The sequence below is a fragment of the Colias croceus genome, chromosome 30 (genome assembly GCF_905220415.1).
Source record: "Colias croceus chromosome 30, ilColCroc2.1".
Lineage (NCBI taxonomy): Eukaryota > Metazoa > Arthropoda > Insecta > Lepidoptera > Pieridae > Colias > Colias croceus.
In genome coordinates, this window is record NC_059566.1 from 2,260,483 (window position 1) to 2,282,769 (window position 22,287).

The 22,287-nt window shown below is 37.5% G+C and overlaps 1 protein-coding gene across 1 annotated transcript; it reads right to left on the minus strand.

Annotated features, from left to right (window-relative positions):
- Positions 1–3,288: 3,288 nt before the first annotated feature.
- LOC123704814 (ATP-dependent RNA helicase abstrakt) lies at positions 3,289–20,789 on the minus strand. The gene is made up of 12 exons (XM_045653307.1): positions 20,379–20,789; positions 18,468–18,650; positions 17,985–18,152; positions 17,078–17,267; positions 12,778–12,914; positions 12,073–12,170; positions 11,075–11,238; positions 10,021–10,226; positions 8,434–8,550; positions 6,910–7,100; positions 5,464–5,563; positions 3,289–3,495 (listed from the first exon to the last, which is right to left on the minus strand). The coding sequence occupies exons 1-12, from the start codon at positions 20,578–20,580 to the stop codon at positions 3,407–3,409; spliced, it is 1,845 nt and encodes a 614-aa protein (XP_045509263.1). The 5' UTR covers positions 20,581–20,789; the 3' UTR covers positions 3,289–3,406.
- Positions 20,790–22,287: the final 1,498 nt, after the last annotated feature.

Genomic DNA, 22,287 nt, shown 5'->3' on the forward strand with positions numbered 1-22,287 from the left:
ACATTTAGCTTCGCCTAGTTTTGTTTGTAATATTTTACCCTGTCGTCTAGAAGGTCCTATTTTAATTAAATATGTTCTAATAGCTAGCAAATCATCACATAATTTCTTTAAAAATATTGCCATAGAGTTTAACAGTACATAATATAATTAATGAAAAAAAGATATATATTTAACATACCTGAATAGAATTGAAGGCCTCAATTCTCAGCATATTTTAACAATAACTGTAAAATTTATTATAGAATACAAGTATACACATTACTTATACTAAGTTAGAATAATATTTTTAATTAGATTATCATTTTCTTTTATATTTAGGTTACATGTTAAGTTACATTTTTAATACCTTTTCGATAACATACACATTTTTTTTTTATTATTTATATATAGTAACTGTAATAAATTATACTATACGCTTAAAGTCCGCTAAATAATATAATGTCCATCAATTCTGCTGAATTTTCACGAAAACACTTAAGTACACGCTCACATTACACTTATTATTGGCTTTTTTTTTTTTTTATCACTCACATCACTACACTTCGTTCTCGTTCTCGCCGATTTTCAAGTCGGGGTACGCCTGCACCTGGCGCCGTCGGAACGAAAACCGACGCTCCCTGCTGCTATTCGCGACCTCCTGTCGTATCCACCTTAAGTGGCATTTTCTGTATATTTTGAATACTCCATACAGAATACCCAAAGTCAAGCATATTACGATAATGCATAATAATATATTTGACGTCTTCAAATTATCTTGAATCTGGTCCACTGGCGCACTATTCGTGCCCCCTGCAGAATTTTGGGCTATAACTACGTATTCTTCCTTGGACTGCTGCTTTCCCATTTTTTATAGTTCACACTTGCGTTGCCTCCAAAAGATTTTACGAAACTCATTTTTAATAATTTAATTTACTCGGGCCGAGAACACATAGTTTACCATATATGTAAATCGGCGACGCGGCGGCCGGTGTCAAAATACACGCGCGCGTGCACAAACTTTAGGCAGGGTCGCCATGTAAGGTGGTGCCTCGGGAGAGGATTGAAACTCTAGGACTGCTGGATGAATACTGTTTATTTGAAATGAAACATGCCTTATTTAATAGATATAAAACTAGGTTACACGTGTATTATACTTGATATTATTATAGTTAGTACTTATAGCTAAATTTATTCACTAGGTACATCTCATTTTACTCTCAACACGCATATACAAGTTTCACTTCAAAAATAAAATTGTCTGATTGAAATCTAAGTCGATTTTCTAAATAAATGATGCGTGACGTTACACATAGCAAAATAACATTTTTTTACAATGGCTGGACTGATTTTAATGTGACTTTCACTAGGAGATAGCAGACAATTGGAAACTAAGTATTGCATTGATATTTCCACCCAAACATAGGGCTTAAAAGGAAAAACTACCAAATTCTTCATATGAATATTTTTTCCCTGAGAAACTCCCATCATAATTTTGCACAATCATATCAAAAATGCAATTTTTATAATCAATGCCGAGGTCTAAAGAAATGTCTACCACTGCCACGAAACACTCATAGGAATTGAGAAACTATAAATTGTTATAGAAAGTTCATAAATTCATCCTAGAAATTAATATCTTTCACAACCAACACCTCTCATATTGTTATTAGATAAATCTATCCAAGCTATATCAAGATTACGCACATTTTTCAGACATATTTTCTTACATACCTAATCCTTTTTTATAATATTATATCACATACATCAATATCCACCTATATCATTCTTTCGTGCCTTGTAAAAAAACCACAACGCTCCAACTCAAATGTTTATTTATTTACTAGACTTCTTACAAAAACGATTTGAATCGTCGAAATGTACCTATAAGTATATCATTTGCCACAGATACTTCCGTAGTTATATTTAATAATATTTTGTACTTTCGTTTCGTTTTAATATTCTTCGAATATAATAATTTATCTTTATAGTCATACCACTAACTTTCGCATTTCTGCTCATTTCTGCAACATATTTTGTTGCTCAACACGAGTAACAACATTATTCCAATTTTATTACGTATTCTTTGCTACAAGGTTACTTGGTCAAATACCTAACAGGGAAGATAAATTTGTATGCAAAGATTGTAATCGTGAACGAAGCTGCGCCTTGTCTATAAATTTAATAAAATCGTAGGAAAATCAATATCCATACTAATATTATAAATGAGAAAGTAACTCTGTCTGTCTGTCTGTTACTCAATCACGCCTAAACTACTGAACCAATTTGCATGAAATTTGGTATGGAGATATTTTGATACCCGAGAAAGGACATAGGCTACCTTTTATTGCGAAATATGTACCCCGGGCGAAGCTGGGGCGGACCTCTAGTATAGAATATTTTTTTTAAAGAATACTTCGAGCGAGATCTACAATAGATACAGAAGCCAAAAAAATACAGTTTTTAATATTTTTGTCTGTATGTCCGTACGTATTTCCGAGCAAAACTCAAAAAGTACTGCATCTGCATGGATTTCCTTCAAATTTGCTACAGAGATAGCTTGAGACCTGAGAAAGGAAATTGGATAGGTTTTATCCCGGAAATTCCACACCAACGGAAATGCGCAGGCGGAAAGCTTTATAATATGAACTAAATCTTCTTAATATAATGAAGGGGACTATATAGGGAAAAAATAAAAATCCGGTATAAAAAATTCATTATTTATTTACTTAATATTACATATTTACAATTTATACGTAGTACAAAATTATATATTACGCTTATAACATTATTTGTTTGTTTGTGTGTGGTATGTCTGTTTATTTGTGTGTCAGTGTAATTGTATTTCTAACACACAGAAAAACATTAATTCAAGTAGGTAAGACAGCTAATTACATAATACAATTTGGTCTTTTAATAAAAAAATGTTGTGTGGTTTTATGTAACCACGGTAAAAGTGAAACTTTTTTTCACACTATAGACATTTAACTAAAAATTATCGTATTTGTACGATAGTTATCGTACGTATCGTGCGTCACGCGACATGCGCTACACAGACCAACAAGTTTGAGACGATGTAATAAAAGTTTCACTTTAATAAATAAAAAAACACAGTTTATATTACCTATCAGAGATTTTATATTCGCACAATATATAACCATCTCTTTCTAACACACAGAGAAACATTTACTGGAGCGAGACAATTTATTCCATTTAATAATATATACTAATACTATAAAGCTGAAGAGTTTGTTTGTTTGAACGCGCTAATCTCAGGAACTACTGGTCCGATTTGAAAAATTATTTCGGTGTTAGATAGCCCATTTATCGAGGAAGGCTATAGGCTATATATCATCACGCTAAGACCAACAGGAGCGGAGTAATGCGTGTAAAACCGTGGGGCACAGCTAGTTCTTCAATAGAATTAAAACTAATAATCTGCCGCTGTGTTCGCCAAATAATCCCGTCTGCCGATATTCGAAGCTTGCTTGTTTTGAACCGCCTCCAGTTTTGGACATTCTGTAAAAAAGAGATAGAATATTTTTTATTTATTTATTTACACATAGAACTTACTATCATTACAGGTTAACCTAATTCGACAGAGTTCTTTTATAAACTAAGAAAAACAAACATATCTCATAAAAATATAAAAATAAACACTATAATAGCCTTAATAATTAATAAAATTAACATTTTTGCTGATAGCATATTTAGTAGTACCTTTGAAAATTCGCTCAAAGTACAAGAAAACACATCTATTTTATTGTGCAATGCGTTAATTGTACGAAATGCACAAATAAGAGGCGATTTGGCTAATAGATTAGTTCTCGCTATCTAATATATATAAATCTCGTGTCACAATGTTTGTCCTCAATGGACTCCTAAACCACTTAACCGATTATAATAAAATTCGCACACCATGTGCAGTTCGATCCAACTTGAGAGATAGGATAGTTTAAATCTCAAATCTTAGAGAAAGCGGGCGAAGCCGCGGGCGGTAAGCTAGTATTTAATAAATAGATAGATAAATAGCATAATAAAAGCTAGAATTTGAATGATTTTTGAAGTGAAATTTCTTTTAGCGCGTTGATAGTAAAACTTCAAAGTCGCGTCACGGCAATACCATCGCGACACGGAGTAAGGCGACGATATTGGTATCATTGAATCTTGTCAAAGAAGTTTCACTTCTGACACGTGTATTCTGCACACCAGGGGCGTAGCTACCGCCGTATCTGCCGTATCAATTATACGGGGCCCCCGCGCCAAGGGGGCCCCCAACGTGCGCTTTTGTGAGAAATCTTTACCCTTCCTAAGGGCCCCCAAACAAATTTTTATACGGGGCCCCGCTAAAGCACGCTACGCTTCTGCTGCACACGCTCTTTCTTTTAGTAGTTTGTGTATTTTTAATACATTTCAGTATGGTCAGAGCGATTTTTTTGTGTTTTATTCGTCTGTGACTCTGCCACAGGGCAGAGTTAGCCAGGGCAGAGTTTGAAAAATCCGTTTTTTACTAAACTGGTACCAGAAAATTGAGATAAATACGCGGGATGACGCGTACAATTAGTATTACAATATCTTTTTGAATAGGAGCAAAAAAAGAATAGATTGAATTACAATAAATAATGTTCGTGTGAAATGCCGTTCCGTACCAAACTGAATACATCGCGTTTCCGCTATCAGTGTGACCATTTAATTATTTTATCTATTCCGAACAATAAGGTTACCACATATTATTCGATATCTACTTCAAGACTACTCATTTAAATCAAATAAAAAATTATCAATAACATTTGTAAAACTAATTAACATTAATTTCACCTAAACACAACAAAATGATTCTAACGCGATTGCCATATAGTATTATTATTTTTTAAGTTAATATTTATCTAATATATATAAATCTCGTGTCACAATGTTTGTCTTCAATGGACTCCTAAACCACTTAACCGATTATAATAAAATTCGCACACCATGTGCAGTTCGATCCAACTTGAGAGATAGGATAGTTTAAATCTCAAATCGTTTTAGAGAAGCGGGCGAAGCCGCGGGCGGTAAGCTAGTAAATTTATAAAGAACAGAAAAAATTCGATCACTCAGCGGGACTCGAACCCGCATCCTTCGCGCCATTCCGGGGCGGATGCCTCACCAACTCAGCCACTCGTGACCCGCCTGAGCAATCGAATTTATTCTATTCCTTCAGTTTTATGTGTCTTAAGGGACACACCGCACGCCATCTCCACACTCAGTCACGAGTGGCTGAGTTGGTGAGGCATCCGCCCCGGAATGGCGCGAAGGATGCGGGTTCGAGTCCCGCTGAGTGATCGAATTTTTTCTATTCTTTATAAATTTATATTTATAAAGCATTTGAATGCCATAAAAAACAAAAAATATAAATTCAAGTTAATATTTGTAAATTTTAAGTACACATTTTTTTCTTTCTTTCAAAATAAAATGTCCATTTAACACAAAAATAACTAGAAAACACACCAGTGATCCTATGTCCCAGCCCCCCGCAATACGAGCAGCCCTGTCCGTCCGTCGCCGGCACGTCCGCTTCGCCCAACATCTCGATTAGGAATGACGGGACCTGTAGGATTTTGTAAAAAATGTAGGGTAGTTTTGAAATTTGCATATTATTTATGAAGATTTGTGAATTTATCGGTACACTAGCGGTCCGCCCCGGCTTCGCCCGTGGTACATTTTTACGTTTTCTCTCCATAAGAACCATCCTTGTACTTCAAGGAATATTATAAAAAAAGAATTAACGAAATCGGTTAAGCCGTTCTCAAGTTATGCGCTTACCAACACATTTTGCGATTCATTTTTATATTATAGATTTATTTTTATTATAATTCTTTTTAGTTTATTTGTTCACAAATATAATATGGTGAGTTTGGAATATAGTTGATTATTTATTAAGTGAAAGTGTAGGGTACTCAGAAAGTAGTGCATAAAATTATTTTTGAAGTTTTCATTGTTTACTGCTTCTGTAATCTGCAACTGTTGTACAAATCAAGTATATTTTCACCAAATAAACATATTTTTTATATTTTTCACGATCTTGTCGTCTATCCACACATATTTATGAAAGACAAGGCAACATACAGCGATATCGACCATCTTTTTTAGATGTTTTTGCATATTTGAAGTGAAACTTCTTTATCGGGGTTGGTAAAAAATTTAGTGTAACATTTTTTCGTTACGCGTGACATTTTCCCGTTACGTATTTTGCCAAGCCATCTTTTTCTTATCCCTACCAAGCGTGATTCGACGTATTTCTGTAAAAGTTACATATAGTAAATTATTTTTTGAAAAATCAGGTCATTAAGAAGTTTCACTTCTTACGTGTGTACACTAGTACACGCACACATCTAATATATACAGTGTGTCCGGACATGACATACCGATATTTGAAGGGGATCAATCAATTCGGATAGTGAATTGAAAATTGTAATAACTTCGAAAGTGAGTGTCACAAAATACTAAATTTGGTTTTATTTGAACAATAACAAGTTATTCTAGGGACCACTAAACAAATTTAATTGATAAGAGTGATGAAACATACTTTAAAAAATACGAAAACCGCAAAAAAACATAAAAAAATCCGGTGAGGTAGGGGACTGTAGAGGGGTTGAATTGTTGATAAAAATACCTGGAGAATAGCCCCTTCAAATATCGGTATGTCATGTCCGGACACACTGTATTATAAAGGCAAAAGTTTGTATGGATGTATGGATGTTTGTTACTCTTTCACGTAAAAACTACTGAACCGATTACAATGAAATTTAGCACACATATAGAGGGTAACTTGGATTAACACATAGGATAGGTTTTATCCCGGAAATCCCACGGGAACGGGAACTATGCGGGTTTTCCTTTGCAAACGCGGGCGAAGCCGCGGGCGGAAATCTAGTTTTATATATTTTTTCTCACCTTCTGCCCCGCCTCTCTCAACAGATGCGCTAAATCCCGTAGTACACTATCATCTTGCTGACGACCGAGTAACGTGGTCGCCACGCCCATAGTCCCCGCACGACCGGTACGACCAATTCTATGGACGTAGTTCTCTATGTCTTCCGGCATGTCGTAATTTATAACGTGCTGGATGTTTTGGAAGTCCAGACCTGTAAGTAAGATATAAATAAATCAATATTGTCCGGACAATTTTCACACACGGCACGATCTGATCCCATACTAAGGCCGGTTGCAGAGCTTGACCGACCATCAGTGCGTACGTCAGTCGCGCTTGTCATATGTATGGAAATTCATAAAACCGTTCATAGCTAGACCGACCATACGCACGCGTATTGTCATGCGCATTAGTGTCATAGTCATACAATTGTTGATGCGTATCGTCAGGACCGACGGTACGCACTGACGGTCGGTTAAGCTCTGCAACCAGCCTAAGCTTTCGCTTGTGTTATGGAAACCAGATGGCTGATAAACATACATATATAATTTTTTAAATAAATACTTATATATACGTAGATCATTAACAACAAGGCACAGAGCAAACATCTATGTTCATTACACAAATATTTGCCCCGGGTGGGAATCGAACCCACGACCTCTGGCTTGGAAGGCAGGGCCACTACCAACCAAGCCAACCGGTCAGTTATAGGTATACCTAGGTATCTAGAAACAATGTATATAATTAATATGTGACACAATATTTTCTTCTTTTTGTTTCTTTCAATATCGATAAAGTGACACGCAAAATAAAATAAACGGTTATTGAAATGCAAAAAAGATTTTCAAGTAAATCCTACTCTCCAAATGACATTTGATACATACGTACGTACTACGCATTATAAAAAGAAGCCTTTTAGCTAATCCAGACCATAATCTTTCTAGTATATACAGGGTGTTCCACTGTTGGTATACTAAGCTCAAAGCATTAGGTTATACTTTTGCATACGCTAAGTACGTAAAAAATACTTATAAAATTCCAGACGCAGTTTTTTTTTGACGTGACAACGTCTTATAATTCGATAGAGCCGGCTGCACGCACGAAAAAACATGACTCATGCGGCGTTACCTCGCTCTGAGGCGTTCCATGTGACTTGAAGTGTAAGCGAGAGCGCGGAACGAGCGACAAAGAAGCACAATCGTACGTTGTCACGTTCAACTATCGTCATTTAAATAGATGAATTCTTAAAACTCTATGTGTACACCCATAACAAGCAACCCGCCCATTTTTTCCACCCGCACTTAAGCTATCGTTTAAGATTATGTTTTTATAGACAAAATGCTCACATTAGAGAAGCGGTATATGCCGGCTGCGCGAAGTTAGAGAAGAAAACATGGATTTTCAGGGAAAATTTAGCATACAATTTTTGACGTAATTTTGTTGTTTAAGTATTTTTTTTCGTGATCAGTGTATGACAAAACTACAAGTTCCTTCGCGCTTAGTATACCAATAGTGGGACACCCTGTATATACATTCATTATTCCTACCTTTACTAGCTACATCGGTAGCAACGAGTACATCTTTCTCCCCTCTTCTAAACGCTTCCACGGCTCTAGATCTTTCCTCTTGGTCCTTACCACCGTGTATTGCTACTGCTTCTACTCCTACAAAAATATTTTGTAATTTAGAATCTATACTAATATTATAAAGCTGAAGATTTTATTTTTTATTTTATTTTATTTTATTAAGGCTCATTAGCAGCTGTACATCGATTGTTTTACATAAAAAATACACAAAAAATATAGGACATGATGGACAACTAATAAAAAATGAGTACTGCATGCACTACAAAAATTAATTACATTAAAAAAATAGAGAAAGAGTTTGTTTTTTTTTTGTTTGTTTGAACGCGCTCATCTCAGGAGCTACTGGTCCCATTTGAAAAATTTTTTCGGTGTTAGATAGCCGAGTCGATCGAGGCTATATACCATTACGTTAAGACCTACATGAGCGAAGCCGCGGAGCGCAGCTAGTTTAAAGTAAAAACTTTATAAAAGCGACATCACATAATTTTTTGAGTTAAGTATTTCATTCATGTTCATTTATTTAATACCCATATTATAGGAGTGTTTTAATAAATATTGGTCCGCCATCTTGGATATGTCGCCATATTGGATTTAGAAAGACGTCACATGGTTAATTAGAAATCTGAACGTATAACGTAGACGCACCTTCACCGTGTAGACCAAGTAGACCAAACCTATTACCGAGTAGACCACACGAATTTTCGAGTAGACCAAGTCATCATCATCATCATCATCAGCCCATATACGATCCCACTGCTGGGACACGGGCCTCCTATGCGGGTACAGGCCATAATCCACCACGCTGGCCAAGTGCGTGTTGGCGGATGACACATGTCGTCGAACTTTCTTTTTTTTTTTAATTCTTCGACATGTCGGTTTCCTCACGATGTTTTCCTTCACCGTTCGAGCAGTGGTGATGTTACAACATGCGCAGATAAATTGAAAAATCAATTTATTTCCTGCGCGCTCGCCTGGTCTCGAACCACGGACTTATCGATTCGAAGTCCGAGGTCTCACCACTGAGCCACCACTGCTTTTAGTAGACCAAGTAGACCACACCAATTTCCGAGTAGACCAAGTAGACCACACCAATTTCCGAGTAGACCAAGTAGACCTCACCTTCACCGAGTAGACCAAGTAGACCTCACCTTCACCGAGTAGACCAAGTAGACCAAACCTATTACCGAGTAGACCACACGAATTTTCGAGTAGACCAAGTAGACCACACCAATTTCCGAGTAGACCAAGTAGACCTCACCTTCACCGAGTAGACCAAGTAGACCTCACCTTCACCGAGTAGACCAAGTAGACCTCACCTTCACCGAGTAGACCAAGTAGACCAAACCTATTACCGAGTAGACCACACGAATTTTCGAGTAGACCAAGTAGACCACACCAATTTCCGAGTAGACCAAGTAGACCACACCAATTTCCGATTAGACCAAGTAGACCACACCCATTTCCGATTAGACCAAGTAGACCACACCAATTTCCGATTAGACCAAGTAGACCACACCAATTTCCGAGTAGACCAAGTAGACCACTCACCCTTCAGCAGCAGATACTCGTGTATAGCGTCCACGTGCTGCTTCCTCTCCGCGAAGACCAGCACAGGTGGTGCGGTCTTCTGGAGACAGTGCAGCAAGTGCACAGTCCTGGCTTCGGCTTTCACCAGCTCCAGCTCCTGGCGAACGTTCAGTGATGCTGCACCGGCTCTACCAACGTTGACGGTCACCGGCTTCACGAGGGCCGATCTGGTGGTAGTTTTAATTGTATTCCATTTAAAAGGAATAGAAAATAATCGATCAGGAGTCGGGATTAAAATTTTAATCCACGTCTTTCAGATAGACACATAAAACAGAAAGAGGGGAAGAAATGGGTAGCCGAGAAGTCAGGCTTCGCCCCACCAATAAGGCGAAAGACGCGGTGATCAAATTTTCTTTTATTAAAAAAAAATCATTTATAAAGCATTTGAATGCTAGGAAAAAACTAAATATCAAATTCAGTTAATGGGGTAGTTTATTTTGTTTGTTTATTGTTTTGAAAGTGGTTATCTCAAGTTTGTAGCTTAATTAATTAGTTTTAAGTTAATAGTTTTTAAGCCGTTAAACAAACTAATTATTATATATGCTTGTAGAAGTCAATAGTTAGTTAATGTGTTGCGCTTTTGTAGCTAAATAAGCCGTTAAATTAAGCTGCTTAAGTTGATGGTTTTTTAAAGTCAATATATCAACATTTTGTGGCATTTAAACATCCGTTAAATTAATAGCTTTGCTTCGTTTATTAAATACTTTATAACATAACTAGCGGTCCGCCCCGGCTTCGCCCGTGGTACATATTTCGCAATAAAAAGTAGCCTATGTTCTTTCTCAGGGTCTAAAGATTGTCAGTGCCAAATTTCATCAAAATCGGTCCAGTAGTTTATGAGCCTATTCATTACAATCAATCAAACAAACAAATAAACAAAGTTTTCCTCTTTATAATATTAGTGTAGATAACGATGTTAATATATTAACGTTTAGTGCTACTTATTACCCAAATCTGTTAAAATAAATTTCATGAAAAAAAAACATTTGTTTTATTTTTCATTCAAACTAAATACCTTGCAAAATTCTGTATTTTCCTCGGCATAGTCGCGCTAAACAACAAAGTCTGTCGCTGCCCGGCAAAGTACGAGAATATCGTTCTGACGTCCTCCTCGAAGCCCATATCTATCATCCGATCCGCTTCATCCATGCAGAGGTACCGACAGACGTTTAGACGAACCTGTTATACACAGAATAAATAAACCTGTTATACACAGAATAAATAAACCTATTATTCACTGAATAAATAAGTATAAAATGTAAAAAAGAGGGCGTGTGTGCACACGTGTCAGAAGTGAAACTTCTTTGGTAAGATTCAGAGACAAGTACCACAATCGTCACCTACGCAACCTTGAAAATTTAGTGTCAACGCGCCTAAAGAAAACTTCAAAAAGTGAAGAAAATGTTAGTGTTATGTAAGTCATATCATTTCTTATATGCTACTTGTATAATAAGATACTTTACAAGTAAATAGGAAATTATACAGAAAATAAACACAATAGTATACAAGGAATAAATATAATAAGTGACTCGGTGGTGATTTGTATTACGTATTCGATAAGTAAAATAATTAAAGTTATACAAGTAATGTGAAGAAATTATACAAAAAATAAACACAAGTAGTATACAAATAATAAAACACCGACCACCCAATGGAAAATTTTTGTTAAAAAGTACAGCCCCCCTAGACAAGTGGTTTTCTATTAGCGAAACGTTTGATAGAATAGATTATGAATGTATGAGATTGGCATAAGCTGTAGATAAATGTATCGATAAGCCACTTGTCTAACCCCCCTGGAATATTTATTACCCTTTTTGAGTACATATACATATATAATTTATTTCAAAGAAATATCTTATCATAAAAATAAGTCTTAAAAAATTACTTTTAAAATAATTTATTTCAAAGAAATATTTTATCGGAGAAATAAGTCTTAAAAAATTACTTTAAATGTTCATCGTAACGCTCAAATAAAGAATAAATAAATATAAACGTAATACTACATTTTCTCACCATTTTCTTGTCCAACATGTCCATAAGTCGTCCTGGCGTAGCGACCATTATGTGTACACCCCTTTGTACTGTTTCCATACATTCGGACACCGCAACACCTGTAGTATACAATAAATAAATGTATACTTAATATTATACAGCTGAAAAGTTTGTTTGAACGCGCTAATCTCAGGAACTACTGGTCCGATTTGAAATATTCTTTCGGTGTCAGATATAGCTAATAAAAACGCGTTAGAAAAAGAAAATATTACATTCATATACGGCAGCACCAAAAATAAATTTCGATTGAAAAAAATATGATTTTCAAGTATAAGGCGACGCGGGCGAAGCCGTGGACGGAAAGCTAGCACAAATAATTTACCTAATCGTGTTATAACATGTCATTAAAATATAAAAACAAATGAGGGTAGTTTCACATTAAATCGTTATTAACTCAAGCAAATTGTATATTTTCCTAATAAAGCTGAAAAGTTTGTTTGTTTGTTTATTTGAACGCGCTAATCTCAGTAACTACCAATCCAATTTGAAAAATTCTTCCCGTGTTAGATAGCCCATTGATCAAGTAAGGCTTAGGCTATATATCATCACGCTAAAACCATCAGGAGCGGAGCAATGCGGGTGAAACTTCGGGGCACAGCTAGTAACGAATAAATCGCATTAAAAATCCGTTAAAAATATTATTTATTGAGGGTAGTTGCAACTTACCACCAATAGCGAGGCAGCTTCTTATTTCAGGGTGGCCGGTCATTTTCAAATGTTTCACAAAGTGTAGGATTATATCGTGTGTCTGCTTGGCTAATTCTCTTGACGGACAGATTATTAAACCGTATGGCCCTTCGTTCCTGCAAAATATATTAAATGTATTAATATTTAAGTAATAAATTAAGAACAATTTTATTTGTTTTCAATAAGTACAAATAAAGTCAAATCGAAGTTAGTGCCGAAAGTAATTAAAAAAAAATGTTGTGTGGTTTTATGGAACCACGGTAAAAGTGAAACTGTTTTTCACACTATAGACATTTAACTAAAAATTATCGTATTTGTACGATAATTATCGTACGTATCGTGCGTCACGCGACATGCGCTACACAGACCAAAAGGGTAGGGGTAAGGTTGGGATGTAAGGGAGCACAACAACACCTCAGTGCTCCAATAGTCAACCTCACCTTCCCGCGGTGCATCCTGTTGAACAACGGACGAGGCTCTGACGACCGACTGATGGCGGTATAACCATCCGAAGCAGCATAACAAAATGTAACAGGACAGCAATGGGCAGCAGCATTGCTGTTTCGAAATGTTATGCACTGCGGTCGCCAACCCGCATGCCCAGCGTGGCGACTATGGGCATTTACCAATTATGGCAAGCTATTCCCAACCACGGCCCCCAGTTCCCGGTAGTTCTACCATTCCCGGCTACGGCGGCGGTCGTTGTAACGGTAGAACAGGGGGTGCGAAGAATCCCCGGGCTACGGTAGGCCGCCAAATCCAACTGACCCTTGCAACATATAACGGACGCACGCTACGGCTCGATGAACACCTTGTGCAGATCGAGGAGGAGCTAAGAAGTATAAAGTGGCATATTCTCGGTTCATGCGAAGTCCGAAGAGAGGGAGAGGACACCATAACCCTTGAATCGGGTCATATTATGTATTTTAGAGAAGGAGATCGTCTCTCTGAAGGTGGTGTTGGGTTTCTGGTCAACAAAGTCCTCTGTCCCAACATTGTTGAAATCTCAAGTGTGTCGCCAAGAGTTGCGTACCTCATAATCAAAATCTCCAAGAGGTATAGCCTCAAGGTAATTCAGGTTTACGCTCCAACTTCGGCACACTCTGATGAATAGGTCGAAAGACTTTACGAAGATGTATCCAGCGCCTTGCATAGCACCAAAAAGGCACACTTCAATGTTCTGATGGGGGACTTCAACGCTAAAGTGGGAATACAAAGATGCAGCGAATCGGCAATAGGACCGCATGGTTTTGGAGTCAGAAACCAGAGGGGTCATATGCTGGTCAACTTCCTCGAAAAAGAGGGACTGTATTTGATGAACTCTTTTTTCAAGAAACAGCCTCAAAGGAAGTGGACCTGGCAAAGCCCCGATGGCAGGACCCGAAACGAGATCGACTTTATCATAACGGACAAGAAACGCATATTCAGAGATGTGTCAGTGATCACAAGGTTTAATACCGGCAGTGATCACCGTTACCTTAGAGGCACTCTGAATATCAATTGTAAGCTAGAAAGAAACCGATTGATAAAGTCAATACTCCGGCCCAGCATTCTTCAAACGCTTGCCGAACCTGAAGTTTTTCAACTAAAGCTAAGTAATAGATTCGCTTCCTTAGAACCCACTAATAATGTTGATCAAAAACTTCAACAAGTCATTGAAATTCTAAGGGATGAGGGCACGAGCTTGTTCAAAATAAAACCCACCGGCAGGAAGTCAAAACTTTCGCGGGAGACTCTGACCTTGATGAACGAGCGACGCGATAACCCACACTCAGCTTTGTCATCTCAAAGGATACTTAATAAGAAAATATCTAAGTTGGTTCGGCGCGACCTTAGATCCTACAACACTCTTGCGGTCGAAAAAGCAATCGAGCAAAATCGTGGATCGAAAGTGTTCGCGCAAAATCTTGATAGATCCTATCTGACAAAGCTGACCACATCCACTGGGAGCGTCTTGACATCAAGACCGGAGATTCTCGCGGAGGTTGAACACTTCTATGGCCGCCTGTACACCTCACAAACACCCAAGCCGGCACCATCAAATAAAGATCCCAGATCCACCTTAACTCGCCACTATACCGATGAGCTTCCCGAAATCAGCCTAGACGAATTAGAGATGGCCCTAAGACAACTTAAAAACGGAAAAGCCCCGGGAGAGGACGGAATAACCACGGAGCTTATAAAGGCAGGTGGAGCTCCTGTCCTAAAAGAACTGCGGGACCTATTCAACTCTGTTCTCTTTACTGGGAGAACTCCGAGGGCGTGGAGCGAAAGCGTCGTGGTGTTGTTCTTTAAAAAAGGGGATAAAACCCTCTTAAAGAACTATAGGCCCATATCGCTTTTGAGCCACACCTACAAGCTGTTCTCAAGGGTCATCACTAACCGTCTTGCACGAAGACTCGATGAGTTTCAACCTCCGGAGCAGGCTGGGTTTCGCAGCGGTTACAGTACCGTAGACCACATCCACACAGTGCGGCAGATTGTGCAGAAAACAGAAGAGTACAATCAGCCCCTGTGCATTGCTTTTGTGGACTACGAGAAAGCCTTCGACTGCATCGAGACTTGGTCTGTTCTGGATTCCTTGCAGCGCTGCCAGGTTGACTGGAGATATATCGAAGTGTTGAGATCTCTGTACGATGCCGCAACCATGTCCGTCCACATCCAAAACCAGCATACCAAGCGTATCCAACTACGGCGAGGGGTGAGACAAGGTGACGTTATCTCACCGAAATTGTTCACCAACGCGTTAGAGGATATGTTTCGGGCGCTGAATTGGAAAGGACGAGGCATCAATATAAACGGCCAGTACATCTCACACTTACGATTTGCTGACGACATTGTCATTATGGCTGAATCGCTGCAGGAGCTTAAACAGATGTTGAACGACCTAGCTGTGTCCTCCTTACGAATCGGTCTCCGCATGAACACAGACAAAACAAAGATCATGATCAACGACCGTATTTTACCGGAGCCGATAGTAATAAACGGAGTCCGCCTAGAAATTGTTCAGGAGTATGTATACCTAGGGCAAATGCTCCAACTAGGTAAGAACAATTTCGAAGGCGAGATCAACAGGCGGATACAGCTGGGTTGGGCGGCATTTGGTAAACTCCGTCGAGTCTTTGTGTCGTCACTACCACAATGCCTTAAGACCAAGGTCTTTAATCAGTGCGTCCTACCAGTTATGACCTACGGAGCCGAGACGTGGACACTCACAGTACGACTGGTCCACCAACTTAAAGTCACTCAGCGAGCTATGGAGAGAGCTATGCTCGGTATTTCTCTGAGGGACCAGGTCCGGAACGAAGTTATTCGCCAGAGAACGAAAGTTACCGACATAGCTCAACGGATAAGCAAGCTGAAGTGGCAGTGGGCCGGTCATATGTGCCGCAGAACGGACAACCGCTGGGGCACATATGTCTTAGAGTGGAGACCGCGGCTCGGTAAACGTAGCGTAGGACGCCCTGCTACACGGTGGTGTGACGACATCCGCAGGGTTGCTGGTCAAAACTGGCGACAACGAGCAAACGACCGGGCTCAGTGGCGTGCCATGACTGAGGCCTATGTCCAGCAGTGGACGAGTGTAGGCTGACAGTGATGTGATGTGATGTGATGAATAAAAGTTTCACTTTAAATTTGTATGTAGAACCAACTTGATGATAATTTAATTACATTTAAAACACGATTTATTTTCAATTTTTCATAAAATGTTACTGTATTATGTCGGGTATTAAACACCCGTCGCTTGTAGGCCTCGAAGGACCAAAATAGCACACGCAATACACGAACGGCATCTGCGTCTTGCCGGAGCAGATGAACGCTATACCGATCATGTCTCACTAATATAATATACTAGCTTACCGCCCGCGGCTTCGCCCGCTTTGTCTAAAACATAATAAATTATATACTAAAACCTTCCTCTTGAATCACTCTATCTATTAAAAAAAACCGCATCAAAATCCGTTGCGTAGGTAAACCTTCGCACGTCCTACGCACGTTATTCGCGCGTAACTAAATCTGTATTTTATAGTAGGACGCGTGAGAGACATACAAAGGGACATAGGGACAGAGAAAACGACTTTGTTTTATATTATGTAGTGAAACGGGTGTTTGACACCCATCACTTTTACGAATATAATTATTTACTTAATGAACGGCATCTGTACTTGTTACAAACACATTATGATTAGCTGGCCAGTGAATGCTATACCCATCATGTTTTACTTATAAACCGGTCGGGTGTTTGACACCCATCACTTTTGCTAATAGAAACACTTACTTAATAAACGGCATTTGCACTTCTTGCTCCAAACACATCATGATCAATGGCAGTGTGAAGACCAGCGTCTTACCGGATCCCGTGAAGGCTATACCGATCATATCCCGACCGCTCAGTACCGCGGGTATACCCTGCACTTGTATGGGGGTCGGGTGTTTTATACCCTTCGCTTCTAAACCTCGGAGGACGCCTGGAATGAAATATCGATGTGTAAATGACAACTGATGAAAATATCTGAAAATAAAATGATACTTGACTAGCTTTCCGCCCGCGGCTTCGACCGCTTTGTCTAAATACTAATGTCAGGAACTACTGGGCCGATTTGAAAAATTCTTTCGGTGTTAGATAGCCCATTTATCGAGGAAGGATATAGGCTATATATCATCACGCTAAGACCAAAAGGAGCGGAGCCACGGGGGTGAAACTGCGGAGCACAGCTAGTAAATTATATAGTAAAACATTCCTCTTGATCAACAGCATCAAAATCTGTTGCCCAGTTTTAAAGATTTAAGTGTACGTAAAGACAGAGAAAGCCTCTTTGTTTTATACTATGTAGTGATGCTTAAAGATTGATAAAACTCATTGATCAAAACAATAAATATATAGTTTAAAAAACCTCAAAAACGTGCTTTATATATACTAACATTATAAGGCTGAAGAGTTTGTTTGTTTGTTTGAATGCGCTTATCTCGAGAATGCTAATTTGAAAAATTCTTTCGGTGTTAGATTGCTCATTTATCGAGGAAGGCTATAGGCTATCATCACGCTACGACCAAAAGGAGTGAAGCCACGTGGGTGAAACCGCGCGGAGCAGCTAGTATAATATACATTTTAATGTCAATATTAATGCCATATTGTTTAATATGTTATTATTGACAGTTATTATTAAATTCTATTCATTTCATACCTTTAGGAAACTTCATATGTTGGAACGTCTTTATAGGCGGTGGTACGTCCTCCCCTTCCACTAATATTCTCAACTGTTGTCGCACCCTGTCATGTCTTTCTTCAGGCAGATCTAATATACAACGTGGCGGACGCCATGACGTTTTGATTGGTTCGGAGTATTGAATGCCTGGAAAAAAAGGAAACGAATAAATTGATAAGTAGTGAAACAAATTGAAAACTAATATGTACACACAATTTCATTCGTTTTTGCTCTATTTCCTATGTAATAAATCAAATTCTTGTTTGTGATAAATTTTATACGTACTGCATCTATTTTCATTCTGATTTCACAAATTAATTCTGTGGTTCTCCACGAAGTCATTTACCTAATTTTTTAGGTTTTTGTATATTGAATTACATTCAAAATCGGTAAAACAGGTAGCTTTGTCAACCACTAAACGCTAAACATAATGCTCCTTCCTCTAACGAAATACGGACATACCTTTAGCTAACTCCGCGACACCCATCAAAGCTTTACTCTGCGCTACACTCTCCAGTATATGCTCTTCTTCCTTCGCTTGTCTCTCTGCTGCGGACAGCGCTCTGGCTTCCGCGAGACGTTTCAACTCGCTGTGCTGATCGAGGAGTGATACATTGTAACGTCGTCCCCATTCTTCTTGAGAACCTAGAACCAATAAATTGTATTTGAAATCTATGTCAAATGATATGGAGGTATAAATTTATAAAGAATAGAAAAAAGTTGATCGTGAGGCGGGAATTGAACCCGCATCCTTTCACGCCATTCGGGCGCAGGTGCCTGACCAACTCGGCCACTCGTGACGTGAAATGGAAGTGATATAATGTAGTAAGTGGAATATGGTAATGAATAAATCACGTTTATTGAAAAGGTTTAAAGAAAAAATCTTTATCGAAAAAGTTGTAAAATAATACAGTTAAAATTTGGGGAAATTAAAGTCTGTGTTAGTTCAAAACTGTGTTACAGGCTTTAGAATCCCCTCACAATTTTAGTAGATTGGTTGCCTTTTTCAACATCAACAATGTTTAAAACCTAATTGTCTTTAATTTCTTAACCTGTAGTTGTAGTTACATTATTTTGGGCTGTTTTGTTATGGCTTTGCTGATATTGTTACAGCCAGGTAAGAGATTTTAATTTGATATTAGATATTCTGTTAAATGTACAAATGTGCAAAGGTTAGACTATCATCTACGTCCTATGTGTTCTTTATTTTCATTTGTAACTGTTAAATTTGTCAAATTCAAATTCAAATTTCATTTATTTACAAGAATGTAGTTACAAAAAAGTAACGTTTGTTACAATATTAAGGCGCTAATACATTCTACCCACTATTTGGGTGTGCAAATATTTAAATGGAAATAAGTTAATTAAATTACACTACACCAACACTACACAAATTCTTCGCGTCACTATTGTTAAACGTCACTAATTCCTTCACAGATTCCGCAATGTAATAAGTTCTTGAATATCATAAAATTGTTTCTCCATTAACCATTTCGTCAGTTTCTTCTTAAATATCTGGGAGATCCTTAAAGTTATCCGGTATATTATTATATATTGTAATAGTCATAAATATCACACTATTTTTTGCTTGATTTATTCTACATGTTGGAAAGTGCAGTTTATTTTGATACCTCGTTAACATATGCGAATTTACTTCTCCTTTCTTTTTAAAATATTCTGGGTGGTATTTAACAAATAAACATACTTCTCTTATATATATGCAGGTTAGTGTAAGGATACATAATTTACCGAACATTGGTTTGCAACTGTCCCTTTGATGTAATCCGCACAGGGCCCGGATACATTTCTTTTGTGCCACAAATACTTTCCGCACCTCGCAAGACTGTCCCCAAAGAATTATTCCGTAAGAGAGTATCGACGATATATATGCATCACACGTCACAGTAAATTATCAATTACTCTTACTTAATCTATACTAATCTTATAAAGCCGAAGAGTTTGTTTGTTTGAACGCGCGAATCTCGGGTCTGATTTGAAAAATTATTTTGGTGTTAGATAGCCCATTTATCGAGGAAGACTATAGGCTATATATCATCACGCTAAGACCAACAGGAGCGGAGCAAACCAAAGCAGGTGAAACCGCGGGGATCAACTAGTTATGAGATAAAATCTATATTAATTTTATAAAGCTGAAGAGTTTGTTTGTTTGTTTGAACGCACTAATTTCAGGAACTACTGGTCTGATTTGAAAATTCTTTTGGGTGATAGATAGCCCATTTATCGAGGAAGGCTATAGGCTATAAAAACATCACGCTAAGACCAACAGGGGGGAGCAATGCACATTGCACACACAGCTATTCCTATATTATTTAAATGAAATTTCAGTTTTAAAATGTAATTTATATGATATACCTTCATCATCAGGATCGTTGTCGCTAGAACTCTTAGTTTCAGCAGCCACCTCATTAGCTACTTGTCCCAATCTACCTAACTTTAATAATTTCTGTTTCATACGATCTTTCACTGGCACATACGGTTCATAATTATCTACGTCTTCTTCAGAATCGGACGATTTTTCATCACGTCTGTAACGCTTTACAGGTGGGTCAGACATTATTGAATATTATTGCTTGGAAACCAATATTTTTTATAAGACTATACAACACACAAAATTCACTTTTGTGTTGTTTATTTTGACTATATTTTGACATCAATTTTTTATTGGTTATGTGTCAAAAGTTTGGCTTTGGATGGAAATATGGAATGCCAAAAAGTTAAGTAATGTTCGTTCTGAAATATTCACTTGCTTTCTCCTCGATGTTTTTATAGAAACCAGGGACGAGGTGGTTCAAATATTAATGTAATTCCCGCGTAGGATTCACGATATTAATCGTATTTGGTTTGTGTTTATAGCATTGTCTTTTTATTCTTCTCACGATTCAATATATAATTCTGAAAAATTATGTAACCTTGAATTTTACTCTGTACATGAATACGGCATACTATCTATAAACTGATTAAATTATCGTTAGCCTGTGTTCTGAGATTTCTAATTTATTAAATCGTTATCGAGAACGAATTTTATATAATTCTCAACTCAACGACTTGCTACTATTTATGTTGCAAAAAATATTTAAAATAAGAATCAACAAATTCCATTTTCGTTCAGGAAAATGTACTTGATATGTGTTCCGTTTCCAACAACATATTTTATGCTTTTCAACCTTAGTTTTCAACATTATCTTCTGCATAAATATGAAACAATTTCATGATTTGAACCTGTGATTTGAACGACCCTAATGATAGAATGCGAGGAAAAAATATTATGCCAAGATAATAAGCAGTTTATTAATGTCATAAATGTTGCATCCATCAATTTTTACATAAGTTTTTACATTATTAATGTTGATGATGAATAAGTTCCTGTGAATAAGTTCAATCAAATACACCTTAGAAAGAGCATCGGTTAGTTGTAAATTATTGAGGGTAGCTGAAAGTTCTAGTGGCACACTTTGATCGAGGCATTCGTATCAATTTCATTTATCAAACATAATACCTACTTCATTTTGTAACCTGGGATGATAAAGTGATTCGGATAAATCAATGAACAAAAAGCAACAATTTGTGTTATGGAATATAGCGACCTTTCCAATCTGCTGCCTAGCACCACTGCTCCACTCGCTTTACGCCGACATTGATTAAAAATATAAACATGACTCAAAAATTTTAAAATTTATTTATTCATTTCCTAAGTACGGTACTCGTATATAAAAGGTAGGGTAAACGCTAACGCGCTAACCTAAAGATTATGAACTAAAGTTTTAGCTCGTCTTCTCGCCCGTAGGTAACTTATAAAAATGTAGTAGAGTAAATAGTTTTGGTGAGAAGCTTATATTCCAACTAGCTGTAGCCCGCAACTTCGCTTGCGTGGAAAAGATAAATTTTCATGGTATAAGTTTTCATCCCCTATTTTACCCCATTAGAGGATGAATTTTCTAAAATCCTTTCTTAGGAGACGCGGCCTACGTTATGACATCTACCTGCATGCCAAATTCCAGCCCGATACGACCAGTGGTTTGGGCTGTGCGTTGATAGATCACTTTATCAGTCACCTTTGAGTTTTTTTTTATTTATAGATTATAATTTTTTTCATACCTAATGTGTATTAGGTATGAAAAAAATTACGTCTGTGTAGGCGTAACTTTTTATGGGTATTAGGAAGAAATTTAATTGCAAAAACTCCACTACCTAAAAAAGCAAGGTAAGTTCAATTTTCAGATTGCAAAGGTCCAAAGAATGCCAAAGATACAGTGAATACTAA